Source organism: Bos javanicus, chromosome 4 (assembly GCF_032452875.1).
Source record: "Bos javanicus breed banteng chromosome 4, ARS-OSU_banteng_1.0, whole genome shotgun sequence".
Classification (NCBI taxonomy): Eukaryota; Metazoa; Chordata; class Mammalia; order Artiodactyla; family Bovidae; genus Bos; species Bos javanicus.
Genome location: NC_083871.1, coordinates 24,349,485 through 24,364,580, shown reverse-complemented (window position 1 = coordinate 24,364,580; position 15,096 = coordinate 24,349,485). Strand labels below are relative to the sequence as shown.

Here is a 15,096-nt window from a genome sequence, read left to right as displayed (position 1 = left end):
GCCTTTTTCCAAACTTTCTCCACGATGCAGCTCAATTACCAGTTACTCTGAAATATCTCTTTTTCTCCTCTTAATGTTAAGTGCACTTTTCTTGACCATACCCCTGTGTATGTTTTGTTAATCCATTTCCATATTGACAGTTAATGATTAAGAGCATGGGCTCTGTTGGGTGGCATAAATGAGATGACTTATCAGTTCCTGCACATAGGAAGCATTCAATTAATAATGGTGGTTTAATTCTTATACCATTATGGTGTATTTATTGCTTAGCTCTGTTTCTCCAATTATTGTCTGAGTTCTTTGATGGCACCAAATGTCCCTAATCTCTTGTGAGAACATCTGTTTACATGTATATGTTCATATATTATATAAATATATACATATAAAACTGAATAAAAATAAGTAACAGTACTTAAATAGCTGGTTGTAACATTGGTAATAATTATTAGTTTAGATATTAGTAGATATATGGTGTGTACATATTTATATTTATAAGTAGAATATACTTATTCCATATCTCCCCTAATAGAATGTGAATTTTTGAGAGTAGTGATTCCTTATCTTTTGGAATTTTAAGGAATTTTGGAGAAGTAAGTTGTATTTCAAAATGTATGCTTTTGAAAAATGCTTATTTTAACAAAAATCACGCTATTTTTCTACCTAATGCTTATTCCAATAGTACTTAATATAATAAACCTTTTGTTCTTGAATAAGTTGAGACATTTCTCAGCACTTGTGCTCTCCTTACTCCCTTACTCTGTTTAACTTCTTGCTGAACTTCTGGTTCCAAATCTCTTTTCTTCTCTCAGTATTCTTTCTTCTTAGAATTTAATTTACTTCACCATTTTTAGGTTCTCTGTAAGTAATTGCATACTTTGTAGCTCTAGTACAAATTTTATTGTGGGTTTCAAATCAATGTTTCTAATGTTTGATATAACTTATTGATAGGAATATTTAATACCACTCTGAGTCAACAGGTCTGAAACATGTTTCATTACAGCTCCTCCCACCTCAGATCATCTGTGCTTTTTTGCTTCCATTGTTCCTTGAAGACAATGACAAGATGAAATCTTGGTGTCACCTTTTACTCCTTGATCTCTCTTGTAGCCAATCTTTAAGTTCTATGCATGTTCTCTTTAGAAAGAATCTTTTGTTCTGTTCTAGTTACCTTTTAAGATAATTCACCCTCATCCTGCTTATTCATGTATGTATTAATAGTGTTTTCCACATGTATTGAATATATAAATCTCTTTGAAGTTCATATATTTAAAAACATTTCTTAATTACCTATTCTAGGGCCAAAGAGTGATTCCAGTTTTCTGACCTGATTTGGTACCCCTTATTATTAACATTTTGAGAATCACAGCCTCCTTCCAGAAACTGTTGGATTCTGGTGAATCTTTCCCAAAGGAAAAACTTGGTGAAATTTTAAGACTTTTATTGAATTTCCTGAAGATTGTCAATAGACTATTTAAAAATTCATGTATCATCATTGAAAAGGTATTTTGTTTAGGGCTGGAATTAAATGGAGGCCTTCAGACACATGAGATAGGACTCTATTACCAGAACTGAAGAGGAAGACATTTCAGGTGAGAGTAATAAATTTAATGGCTAAGAATATAGATTTTATAGTCAAAGAGAAGTCTATCCTCTATTAGAGGTTTAAACAACTTCTTCACTAGTGTGATCCCAGAATCTAAAAGTACCTACTTAATAGTAGTTCTGTACCTTTTGTTGAAGGGTTGGGTATAGATATTTAGTAAAGTTATTTAAAATCTCTGACCTTGTTTCCAAATCTGTTAAGTGAAAATAGACTTATCTATCCTATAAGAATGTTATTAGGATTAATGAAATAGCATGTGTTAAGTACGTAGTCTGGAAAATAATATGTTTTCAATGAATGGCAATTATAGAGCAAAAAAATACTAAACTACCTATTGGAATTGGTGAGACAGAGACAGAGCAAATAGAATCTAGTGTAACTGTCATGCATCACCCACATGCATGAGAATTATTTGTGCTTATTTAAGATGTGGAATCATGGTCCCCTTCTAAGAACTCCAGAGTCTAAGTCTTTGGAGAGTTCATTTTGAACAAGACCTTTAAAGATTAGATTGAACATTGATGTGATGACTTTTGAGCACAAAGACTGTAGGAACTGACAGTAAACTTCTTGAAGACAAGGACAATATTTTATTCCTCTTTGTTTTTCCATTGTATTATGAAAGCATCTAACGCTTAGGGCCAGGTACAAGGTTGGTAATCACTGATATTTGTTGATTAATGAATGTCAAAGTGACACTGACATTGGGAATATGATCATGGCAGTCACAATGTACTGAGTCTTAGAATGAGTGAAACATTTACCTAACCTCTCAGTTTATCAGTTATTTTCTTTTAACATTGGGTTACTACTACTACTAGTACTAATTACATGGTTTCTTTTCTCACTGAGTGCCCAAATTGTAAATATAAAATGATGTTACACGAGAATGAAGTTGTGCTTATGAATATTTTTCATTTTCCCCATGTCAAATTAATTGGTGTTGTTAAAAAAAGGTCACTTGAAACCCACGTCCCTTTGACGGAACACTTTCAGCAGCTACTTACATTCATTTTTTTTAAGGAAAAGTTAAAAGTCATAATCAAAATGTAAACTGAGATGAATTAAAATACAATGCTAACTTATCCATCTCTTGTCCTTTTGTTTGAGAAATAATACAATCGTAAGCGATAGGAATCAGCCTTCAAGCTAATTTATTATAAATGTGGTCCTTTAAAACCATTGTTTATTGTATAAACATAGCCTAGTCTCATTCTTCTTAAAACTAAGCTTTTAACTCTTTAACCCTACAGTATGGATTCGTCAAAAAATTTACTCCCTATGAAGCTCTTTATGATCCCAACAGTCCTGATTCCTCCAGATTGTTTTATTTCCAAACTATAAATATTTTTTTTTCACTCTTTAGTGTGGAAATTCGGCTACCTCCATATTACATGCTTACTGAAGTAGAAAACTGCCTAATCAGATAGGAAAACATTTGGCTGTGAATAAATCAGCATTTGTCGAGGATTTCAAAGTGTGAAGTTAGGCAGACAAGCATAGATCCTAAGAGCTCTGCTCTCTCTTGCTTCCCTGTAGAGAAATCAGAGGCTAGTATGACCTCCACTGCCATCTGTCTAAATACTTGAATGTGTTGTCTTGAATTAACACAACAGATCTAGTGGAGGGTGTAATTAAGATTTTATTTTTACATTTCACCACCAGGTGCTCTACAATATAAATTTATCCATTAATATGCAAAATGATTAAATTTTCCTAAGGAAAACAATGAGTCTTTAAAGATCAACTAATTCAGATCAAGAATTAAAGTTATTTTAATATGTTGACTTGTAGTGTTTATGTATTTTATCCTTTGTTCTATGAGGAGTTGCTACAGATTTTCTTGAGAGTGAAAACATATGACTATATATATATATTTATGCAATAATAAAATCTAACATTGTCATTTACACTTCCTCTACATCAATAGTTAATTTACCTGCTACTAAATTGTATTAATTTCTATTGTTTTTTTGTGTGACCTTTTAAAAGATCTTAATATGGTGCTTTCCATAAAATACACCCTCAGTAAATGTCTATTTAATAAATGAAACCCATATAGGTTATTTTAATTTCCATCTAATCAGATGAAGTTCATGAACAAGGGAGAATTCTCTACAGTGTTTTCCAGCAATAAGCAATGGGACTATTTGCAAAGTTGAACTAAGGGAAACTAAATAAAAGCATAAATCTTTACTAAAGGTGATTTTCAGCTTGAGACCTGGAAAAGGAACTCAATCTGCTTCTTATTAAATACTTTTTGTGCCAATTATACATTCAAATTGATGATAAGCTCAAATATAATATCTGTATTGGGCATTGCAATTGATGACAAACAAAAAGACTGATTTTTCTCATCCTTTCCCCCAAAACTCAAAATTTTATGAGATAGATAACTTTTTAGAAAAATTTTATTTCTGAAATAACTGTACATTTCCATTGAAGAAATGGACTGTAAATAAGCTTCCTATGGGAAGTACCTGTAATATGCTTCCTGTGGGAAGTACTTTATTTCTTTTTACTTCTAAAACCTAGCATACTTCATAGAAATGCTATAAAAGTTTACAGAATGAATGGAATTGCTGACAAGAGACTTCTTGCTCTGATTATTTGTAAGTAGCTTTTAATAGTAGACTTCGATAATGACCTATAAATGACTTCGATAATGACCTATAAATGTCTTCGATAATGACCTATAAATGCAGGTTTTAATCTGCTGAAACAGATTATTTCCAACACTAATATAAAACCCTTATCAGTAGTTTGGTAACTAAAATTGTTGATTGACATTTGACTTTGGATTTAATGTTTAGTGCATATAATAAATATCCTTAATAGGAATAGATCTATGTATATGCATTAATAATTTTGCCCTTCACATGTGTAATCTGTAAGTGGGACTAATATACTGGAATATATTATTGAAATGTCATAGAAATATTTATAACCAATTGCTTTTCAGAAAGATATGGGTAAGCCTATAGATAATTGTAAAGATCTTTCCAAATAAGAGATTCATCACATTCTTTTATACAAAAACACCCGTGGATAGATAGCTGAAAGAAAAAAGGATAAAGTGAAAAATAGAGAGGGGAAGAAAGGAAGAAAGAATGAAAGAAAATTGGATAGAAAAAAGACAAATAATCATAGTAAACTATTAGTCTCTTATTTAATTTAGATTTGCACTGAATCTTGCCACTAATTAACCTGAAAAGTTTTGCCATTTTTAGACTGCACTTCACACATTTATTTCTCAGTTAAATATAATATGACAATAATTCTTATATCAGATGATAAATGTATTAGAAGCTGGCTTAGTTTTTCCCTTAAATACTGATGCAGTAAAACCCAGAGCCCCTCAGTGGTATGGGTCCCTCTGGAACATCAATCATGTACGATGCTGTAAGGAGAAGTCTTGGCGAGTTAGACTCAATGTCGTCACTGTAACCTACGCTCATCTGAATGCAGGTATTTTTCTACTGTGGAGATTTTATTTCACTTCACCCTCAACCCAGTCGCTCCTCAGCATTTATCATATTGTTAACACATTCATTTTTATAATGAGAATTCTGTAAAACACATGCTTTTTAGGACACATTTTCCCTATTATAATTTTTTCCTCTCAGACAGGAAGCATGGATATTTGTGCATCTCTTATTTGCAAAGAACTGTACAAATAACTATAAACTCATGCCTTCTTCCTAAAAAGTAAGTTGTTAAAAGTATATCTATTACCTTTTAATAATATGTTTCAGCATTTTAGTGCCAGTTTGCAGACAGAAAAACTGCATGGTAGAAATGCAATATGATATTCTCATATTCTAAAATTGGAAAAAAAATAGAATTAAGAGTTTTAAAAATTAGATTTAGAAAGTTATCTTCCCTAACCTCAAAAGTCAGAGTGAGCTGAGAGGGGTCAATTTTCTAAGCAATATGGACAAATGAAATACTTTTCTCTTGAATTAATTACTTTTGTTGAAAGGAAGTCTTGTCATCCAACTTGAGCAACCATTAATTATTTCTATATGCTTAATTATAAAAATCTAACCAAGATTTAAGAATCAGAAGAGTCAGTGAAATTAATTAAGAAATGTATTAAATGGACTGTTATTTTTATAAGAAATAATTTTAGACAAGACACTAATTTCGAACGTTTATTTTAGTGCTTTTAGAGTTCAAGTCTAAGTGATTTTTCTATTTCAAAAGGAGATACGTTTTTCATGTAATGTATAGTAATGAGAGAAACTTCTGAGAAGTATATCATGGAAAGAATTAATTGCAGCCAGTTCATAGTAAACAGTTAAATATTTAATTTACCACATGTACTTAGTTTGCTTAGCTTATCAGTTTACAAAGCAAAATTATTTGTTTGGTAACCCACATACTATGGAAATTTCATCATTTTTTAGGCCTCTAATCTATTCAGCTTACTCAGAGTGCAACTGGAGGGTGGATGGGACAGCGTGGGAGGTATTATGAGAATTCTCAAAAAATTTCAAAGCATTTGATGACAAGGAAACTGTATTTTCTGTTTCTAATTCTTTTCATTAAAACTGAAGTCCAGACAAACCTGTTCTAAGAGAGCATAAAGATAATTCAGGAAAGTCACCTGCCAATGGTTACCATAATTCAACCATCCCATCATCTACCCTGTGATTTTGTATTTCTTTTTGTTGTTGTTTTTAGCCCCTTTATTTTAGTTATGTATCTTAATTTTTGACCTCACCAGAATGAACATTATGTTTGGACTCACTTCCCTGGCTTTACTCTCTGAGGACACTTTAGTAGACTTATTTTTTGCCTCCACCCTTGGGAGTGACTACCAGACTCATTCCTTAATGTACCTCTTCCCTTCTGATCTCCCAATTAGAAGGCGAAAATTATATAGAGCTTCCCTTCTGAACTACACAAGACTGGAGCTCAGAAAGACACCCATGGTGTAGAGGTTCTCAGCCTTAAACTATTGACATTTTGGACCAGATACCTTTTATTTTGGGGGACTGTGCCCTCTGGGATGTTTAGCAGCACTAAAACCCATTGCGTGTGTATGTGTATGTGTGTGCTCAGTCATATCTGACTCTTTGGGACCCCATGGACTGTAGCCTACCAGGTTCCTCTGTCTATGGGATTCTCCAGGCAGGAATCCTGGAGTGTGTTGCCATTTCTTCCTGAGTCTGTCTCGTGCATTGGCAGATGGGTTCTTTACCACTGCACCACCTGCAAAGCCCATGAAGTGCACTAATCATTAGATACAATACTATTTCCCCAGTTGAGACAGTCAAGTGTATCTCCAGACATTGCCACACATCCCTTGGGAGCATAATCACCCCCTTTTAAGAAGAGTCACCCCCACCTAAATGAAACAGTGTGGAGGCAGATTTATCTCCCCAGTACAACCCTGCTGAGCAACCACGATGTGTAAGGCACTACTGTTATGTACTGTGAAAAAATTCAAGAAGGGAGAGGTCCAGTTTCTGTCTTCACAGAACTTCTGGAATATATAGGAAATGAATACAAATAACTAGAACATAGGACAACCTGACATAAAAGTAGTAATCTCTTGATGTGTATTCAGAAAGAGGAAAATGAAATTCCCTTTGGAAAAATAAAAAAGAGTGCTTGGAAAATGTAGGTAGGTCTTGGAGGTAAAGGTTTTCCTGGTGGCTCAGACAGTAAAGAACCTACCTTCAATGCAAGAGACCCGGATTCAATCCCTGGGTCTCACAGAGATCCCTGGGTCCATGGGGTCTCACAGAGTCGGACATGACTGAGCGACTAACACACTGGAGGTGGAACATGATTGCTGTGGATCAGAATGGAACATGAAGGTGTTGGGGAAGAACTGTGAACAGCTTTGAATTCCAGATGTTTGGACTTTTGTTCATTATGAGGATACTTTCATTTAAGTTTGTTTTATTTTTGATGAAGGGAAATGATATGATGAAACTCATGGCCCCTGTTCTCTTACTTTTACATTTAACTCATTTCTACACCCACCATAAATTGCAGGTAGAAAAATAAGGAGTTTGTGACCAGTTCAACAAATCCAGTCCAGAGTACTTCTGCTGGGTAAATGTTAATTGATAGAATGCTGCTGCTGCTGCTGCTAAGTCGCTTCAGTCGTATTCGACTCTGTGCGACCCCATATATGGCAGCCTAGCAGGCTCCCCCGTCCCTGGGATTCTCCAGGCAAGAACACTGGAGTGGGTTGCCATTTCCTTCTCCAATGTATGAAAGTGAAAAGTGAAAGTGAAGTCGCTCAGTTGTGTCCGACCCTCGGCGACCCCATGGACTGCAGCCTTCCCGGCTCCTCCATCCATGGGATTTTCCAAGCAAGAGTACTGGAGTGGGGTGCCATTGCCTTCTCCGATTGATAGAATGGATGGAACTTATAAAATCGTTACTTTTATTATTTATTCATTTTTAATAGTTTATTATGAAACAAGTAAAACAGCTTAAGAAATAATCTTGTTGGAAAACAATGATTTCAAGAAATAGGCAGAAAAATATTAAAGTTACTATCTTTGAAGATTGGATGGGAAATTAACATCCAAGTTTTATAATATTGAAACTAAAAGCACAATATAAATAAGGAAGGCAAAGGATATAATCTAAAGCTGTCTGTTTAAGACATTGATTCTTAACCTCTGGGGACTAAAGGATCCCTTTGAGTATACTATGAAAGTGATAGTTTCCCCAAGAAAAATACCAATAGTCACATACTCATAAAATCTGGTAAGACACTTGTGGGTGTTCTTGGCCTTCTGAAGCCCATACATGGCCTTTCTAGGCATCCATGGCCCTCGGGTTATAAAAAACCCTGACAGCAAACTGCAGCTACAAAACGTAGACCATTGTTTCAGAGATCTAAGAAACTTTAGAAGTGCCTAAAACAACTGGAGAATCCCAGGGATGGGGGAGCCTGGTGGGCTGTTGTCTCTGGGGTCGCACAGAGTCGGACACGACTGAAGCGACTTAGCAGCAGCAAAACAACCATAAGCACAATTTAGACGCTGAAATTCCTGGGCTCTTTATAAATACCTGGATTTCATTTTGAAATGTAGTCAGAAAGCATTTAGTTAGCATTTCCCAGTAAAGTTCTAAAAATGTAGATTACTTTTATTTGATGGGAAAAGTGCTGTATCTTTTAAAAGCAACATGAGAGAGCAATAGAAGGATTAGAGTGGAAACTGAGAAGACTTTAGGGCTCCTTCCAAGACATTTAAACTTGGACTAGTAATTTAGCTTCCCTGAGCTTCAGTTTTATGCTTTGTGATAATACAGTCTTGTACTATCTTATTTTTAAGTCCTCTATATGGTCTAAAATTTCATAATTTAAATTAACTCATCTACATCTAAAAAGACAAGATAAATAACTTCTAAAAAATGAGAAGAGCTCCAATTATTTTCACAATAACATATTATCAGGAAGTGATTCAAAGCTGGACATAGTTGAATTGCTAAACGACTGAATTTGCAGAAGTGGGCGATAATTAAGTTGTTACACTCAGTCCTAATTAATTATTAATGACTTCTCCATGACTTTGAATCAGAAGGGTTTTTTTCAGGAGAGGTTCTGACTGGGCTGTCTGAATGATGAATCATCTCCCACACCGAGGTGGTCTTCCCCGGCTCCAAGGTACTCACAGGAACTACCAGGAAATTGGACTGTGGTTGCCTGTGTTGTACTTGGCATTTTACTTAAAAAAAAAACAACAAAAAAACTCGCTTTCAGTATTGATATCACCATGCTTTAGCCTGCAGAAGCAAAAGATTTTCTTTGAGGAAAAGTGCTTGACATTAAAAAAAAAACAGTGCCCTCAGCCAAGGCTCTCATCATGTGAATTCACTCACCATTTGTGTGGATTTAAATGTGGCTGCACACACACCAGGACCAGGGATCAGAAATGCATCTGGGTAGCAGAAGCCGGGTAGTGTGGCCTCCTCTACCCCCTTTTGTTGTCTGTTTTTGTAACATATGTTAGCCACCAAAGAGACAAACAAGGATAAATGCTTTTCTCCTTTCCCATCTGGTTCTCTGCCAGAGATACAGGGCCTGTGCAAAGCATCAGATTTCAATGTCCTGACTGCTGAGAAATCCCACTTTTTTGTTCTCTATCCATCACCATTCTTCTCCTCAACAAATATTTTTCCATCAAGTACAAAGCAATGGAGTCCAATAAAATCCAGGGTTGTTTCCACTAACTCCCCTCCCAATTCCTGGTCATTAATAATGCATTTGTAGGATAATATTTTTGCACCTTATTTCATAGAACTGTGGTCTGATATAGGGGCTATATATCCAAAATATTTTGAACTCCTGAAACTAAAAATTACAGAATTTTTAATATATAAATGAGTTCTGGTCTATGAATCAACCAAAAAGTCTGTTGTTTGGACCTCATAATACATTTCTTATGGAAATAACTTGGAAAATGACACTAGAACTATAGATTAGAAAAGAGAGACAAGAAGAGAGAGAGGAGCCTAAATCAACATACACTACATAATATTATACATCCTTTGCATTGCAAACATTTGTATTCTTTGCATGTCTGTTCCGTAATGGAAACCAAGAAGCCCTTAGAAGCTGGTCAGCAGGGTACGGGGCAAGGATTGTTTCTTTCAGGTGTGTAAACAGTGAGTCTCATAAGGAGATGTTGGTTGCACCTGCCACATGGAGAGTTGCAGCATCGTTGAGGCAGTGCTGCTGTTTCTTCTACATTAGGAACCTTCAGAACCCCACAAGCTGAGGATTGTGTGGCTGCTGCGACTGTCCACATTTGCAATTTTAAATTGTAAATTGGATGTTTCAGTATCAGAGGTTGCCAAAATGTGATTAAACTCTGCTACACAAAGAGTTATAATCTAGAAGTTTTGTTTGGAACTGTAGGGATCTATTAATATTTTCAACTGGTTAAATGAGCATGACTGTATAATACCAGAGCAGTAATTTCTCTTATTAAAAATTTTCAAGCATTCAGAAAACGAGAGAGAATAATACACGGAATCTTCATAGCTCTATCACTTCAATTTAAAAATCATTATGATATCGTATATTAACCTATAGTGGAAAAGAATATGAAAAAGGATATGTCTATCTGAATCACTTTGCTGTACGTCTGAAACTAACACAACATTGTGAATCAACTATATTTCAATAAAAACAATGATTTTGATGCATTTTCATTAGTTATTTTTTTCCTTCTAATTGCCAAATATAATGTAGCAAAACCTAGATTTCATGTCATGTATGCTTTAGTTATACAACTCAGAAAGCAGCTACATTTTCTTATGTAGTGACAATGACATCGTAACTCTTAATAAAAGTATTTTTATTATGTCATACCATGTTTATAATCAATTTTCTCTCCTTGCCTATAAAATATACTTTATATTTGGTTTGTTATCTAAACAGGATTCCCCACAATACATTTGGATGTTATGTATCTTAAATATCTTTGTGTTTGGAGCAGTCCCATTTCCCTATTTTTTTCTTGTACCATTGACTTGTTGCCAAATCTATGTCAGTGTCATTATTGTCAGTGATGTTTTTTCCCCTTAAGAAGTATTTAACATGTTACTTTATTCCTTATATTAAATATCCTTTAAAGGGACATTAACTTTGGAGGTGAGCAACCTCTTAAAATATCATTACAGTGTACTGATTTTGTAATATGTAGATTCTAACAGATCATTTAGATTATGATTAAAGAAAAGTAAAAGACTGTTATCTCCCATCATTGATGGAAAAAAGAATAATGTGATCAAGATTAAAAGAGTTGCCACATTGTTTAATATTAATCATATACCATAACAAATGTTTTATATATGGCCTGCTCTTTTTAATGCTACATATCTGGTTTCTACATTTCTTGAAGACTCTGGCACAAGGGATTCTTACTGAGAAATGTTGGGAGAGAACATTAGAGAATTCTAGACCAAATTTCAGAGTCTTTAATTTAAAAAAATGCCCCTTTACATATTTGACTTTGAAATATGCCTCAAAAATGGACTGCAAAATGGGGCGTCTACAGTCAGAGAACATTTAGGCATCTACTTGAATAAGCAAGGACCAGCCTTGCTACTGCAATAGTAAGTTGCTACATGACTGATTATTTGGTGAAAACTCCAGAAAATGAATGTAATACTTGGTTTTCTTTCCCCTGGTTATGCTTTGTTATTATTAGTCAACAAAGAATAGTTGATAGTGAATAGCATAAAAGACATAAAACCTGAAAGCGTGCCTTGGCAATAGTAGCATTTGTAATCCTCAGAACACTATTAAATGTGGTTACTAAAGTGGAAGTGTTAGTTCTGTGTCCCACTCTTTGTGACCCCACGGACTGTAGCCTGCTAGGCTCCTCTGCCCGTGGAATTCAGGCAAGAATATTGGGGTGGGTTGCCATTTCGCTCCCCCTGAAGATCTTCCCAACCCAGGGATCAAAGCTGGCTCTCCTGCATTGCAGACAGATTCTTTACTGTCTGAGCCACCAGGGAAGCCAGGTACTATTATTATTCCCATTTTAAAGGTAAGGAAACTGAGTTAGAAAAACTTTAAGTAATTTCCCCAGTACCACATAATAATAAATAGAGGATTCAGGAACTGAACTGAGGCAATCAAGCTCTTAACCTCACTACTATGCTGTATTGTCTCTTTGAATATATGATGAGCGTATTGCTATCTTTATGTAAACAATAGAAGATAGAGAAATTTCTTCTGACTCTGAAAATTGCAACATTTTATAACCCATGTGGAATTTTAATGTGAGTACTTAAATATTACATATAATTTAATAATAACTATGTTCCTTTTATTTTAAAAAGGTCATCAATAACCTTGGTCCTTTGGAACTGATTCTTAATACTCCTAGCCATCATAGAGTTCATCACGGTGAGGAAATTTGATCTTTTCTTCTTCATTTCTTAAAAAAATGATATTACTTTGTATCATTTCATCACAATTACCCAACCTAGTCACCACATATTTTATAAATAGGCATTTGCTTCTTCTTTTGTAGCTGGACAAACCTCATCTTCAAAGCAAGGATTGGAGGAAAAAAAGCAAACAAAACAACCAAAAAACCTTTATATGTCTGGCTTTTAGATTTTCCTCTTTGCTTAGATCTCCTCAGATGTAGTGGGAAAAAGAGTTAACCAGACGCTGGAGTACACACTTCATAGAATCTAGGGTTGTCAATGAAAAGATATTATTAGGAATATCATTGTTTCAAAAATATAACTTCCTTTTTTTAAAAAAAACTTAATATTTTGTCTCACAGGCAGAAACCGTTATTGTATAGACAAAAATTTTGCTGGAACTCTTATTATATGGGATAGAATTTTTGGTAAGTAAAAAGTACAAGCATTTAAAAAATTAAATTAACTCCTTAATTCACAGAAAGTCAAAGATCATATCATTATTATTTGTCTTCCAGGGACATTTGAGGCAGAAAATGAAAAAGTTGTATATGGTCTAACACATCCCATTAATACATTTGAACCTTTCAAGGTGCAGGTAATGTTATTGATTTTATTCTTTCTGAATTTTTACATCTTCTTATAAATTTTATATTTGAAAGAAAATTTAGTTACTTAAAGGTAAAAGTACATTACATCGACCTGAAAGACAAATTACTTTAGCTGTAGAAGAATTTGAAAATAACTCTGGCACTCCAAGACTTGAATCAAATTAGGTCGAATAAATTTGAAAACAATTCGTTGCCACAATTTTTAAAGATGTCTGTTACCTAGAATTAAAAGAAATAGTTCTTTAGCAACATACCTCTCAGAATAGACCTGAAATATATTCGTGTATTCAGAAGGAGTGGTAGTAAAATGTATAATTAAGGCTGATCCCAGAGTAAGAAGAATATTTGCTTCAAGGCTACATGACTCTGGTTAGAAATTCAAGGTGAGGCCTTTGCCCTCCTCTTCTTGGACTGAGGTGTCAAGAGCTATTATGGGTGGGTTAGGTCTGCACATGACCTCACCTGCTAAGACTCTTTGCCCTGGACCAGTTTTCTGTCAGACATGTGGTATTGGTTGTTCGCTGGTCTCAATGGTTGGCACTAGAGAGATGAGGAATGTCTGTGAAGCTCTGATCCGTCAGCAGCAGACCACCGCAAACACTCCCTGGGGTCAGGACTAATAAATGAGAAAAAGATAAGAATACTTGAAAACCTGAAGAGGTCAGTCAATGACAGCTGTGTCCAGGGGACTGGATATACAGCATTTAGAAAGGGAGAAAGTGCAGGTTCATGTTAGGTCTGCTTTACAAACCTACTTCCTCAAAGTTTTTAAAGTTAAAGTAAGAAAATTGACATTTATTGGGCTTTGACTATATGCAGGGCATTACTAACAGCACAAATATTTAACCATTGTTAAAGCTTACTAAGGTTTATCTTCTGTTTAGATCAGTTCAGTCACTCAGTTGTGTCTGACTCTTTGTGACCCCATGGACTGCAGCACGCCAGGTCTCCCTGTCCATCACCAACTACCAGAGTTTACACAGACTCATGTCCATTGAGTCGGTGATGCCATCCAACCATCTCATCCTCCGTCGTCACCTTCTCCTCCTGCCTTCAATCTTTCCCAGCATCAGGGTCTTTTCAAATGAGTCAGTTCTTCACATGAGGAGGCCAAAGTATTGGAGTTTGAGCTTCAGCATCAGTCTTTCCAATGAATATTCAGGACTGATTTCTTTTAGGATGGAATGGTTGGATCTCCTTGCAGTCCAAGGGACTCTCAAGAGTCTTCTCCAACACCACAGTTCAAAATCATCAATTCTTTAGCACTCAGCTTTCTTTATAGTCGAACTCTCACATCCATACATGACCACTGGAAAAACCATAGCCTTCACTAGACGGGTCTTTGTTTGCGCAGTGATGTCTCTGCTTTTTAATATGCTGTGTAGGTTGGTCAGAACCTTCCTTCCAAGGAGTAAGTGTCTTTTAATTTCATGGCCGCAATCACCATCTGCAATGATTTTGGAGCCCTCCCAAAATAAAGTCTGTCATTGTTTCCATTGTTTCCCATCTATTTCCCATGAAGTGATGGGACCAGATGCCATGATCTTAGTTTTCTGAATGTTGAGCTTTAAGCCAACTTTTTCACTCTCCACTTTCACTTTCATCAAGAGGCTCTTTAGTTCTTCTTCACTTTCTGCCGTAAGGGTGGTGTCATCTGCATACCTGAGGTTATTGATATTTTTCCCGGCAATCTTGATTCCAGCTTGTGCTTCTTCCAGCCCAGGGTTTCTCATGATGTACTCTGCATATAAGTTAAATAAGCAGGGTGACAATATACAGCCTTGATGTACTCCTTTTCCTCTTTGGAACTAGTCTGTTGTTCCATGTCCAGTTCTAACTGTTGCTTCCTGACCTGTATACAGGTTTCTCAAGAGGCAGATCAGGTGGCCTGGTATTCCCATCTCTTTCATATCTTCTGTTATCCCTCATATCTTCTGTTAGCCTCAGTTTTTTTTTGTTGTT

The 15,096-nt window shown here is 35.3% G+C and overlaps 1 protein-coding gene across 2 annotated transcripts in view; it reads left to right on the top strand.

Moving 5' to 3' along the window:
• Positions 1-15,096, top strand: part of AGMO (alkylglycerol monooxygenase) — a 390,649-nt gene that overhangs the window by 169,556 nt on the left and 205,997 nt on the right. For both annotated transcript variants that reach the window (XM_061413606.1, XM_061413607.1), the window contains exons 6-8: positions 12,431-12,497; positions 12,886-12,951; positions 13,042-13,121. In XM_061413606.1, coding sequence (XP_061269590.1) covers positions 12,431-12,497; positions 12,886-12,951; positions 13,042-13,121 — 213 coding nt within the window. The remainder of the gene's footprint in view (positions 1-12,430; positions 12,498-12,885; positions 12,952-13,041; positions 13,122-15,096) is intronic.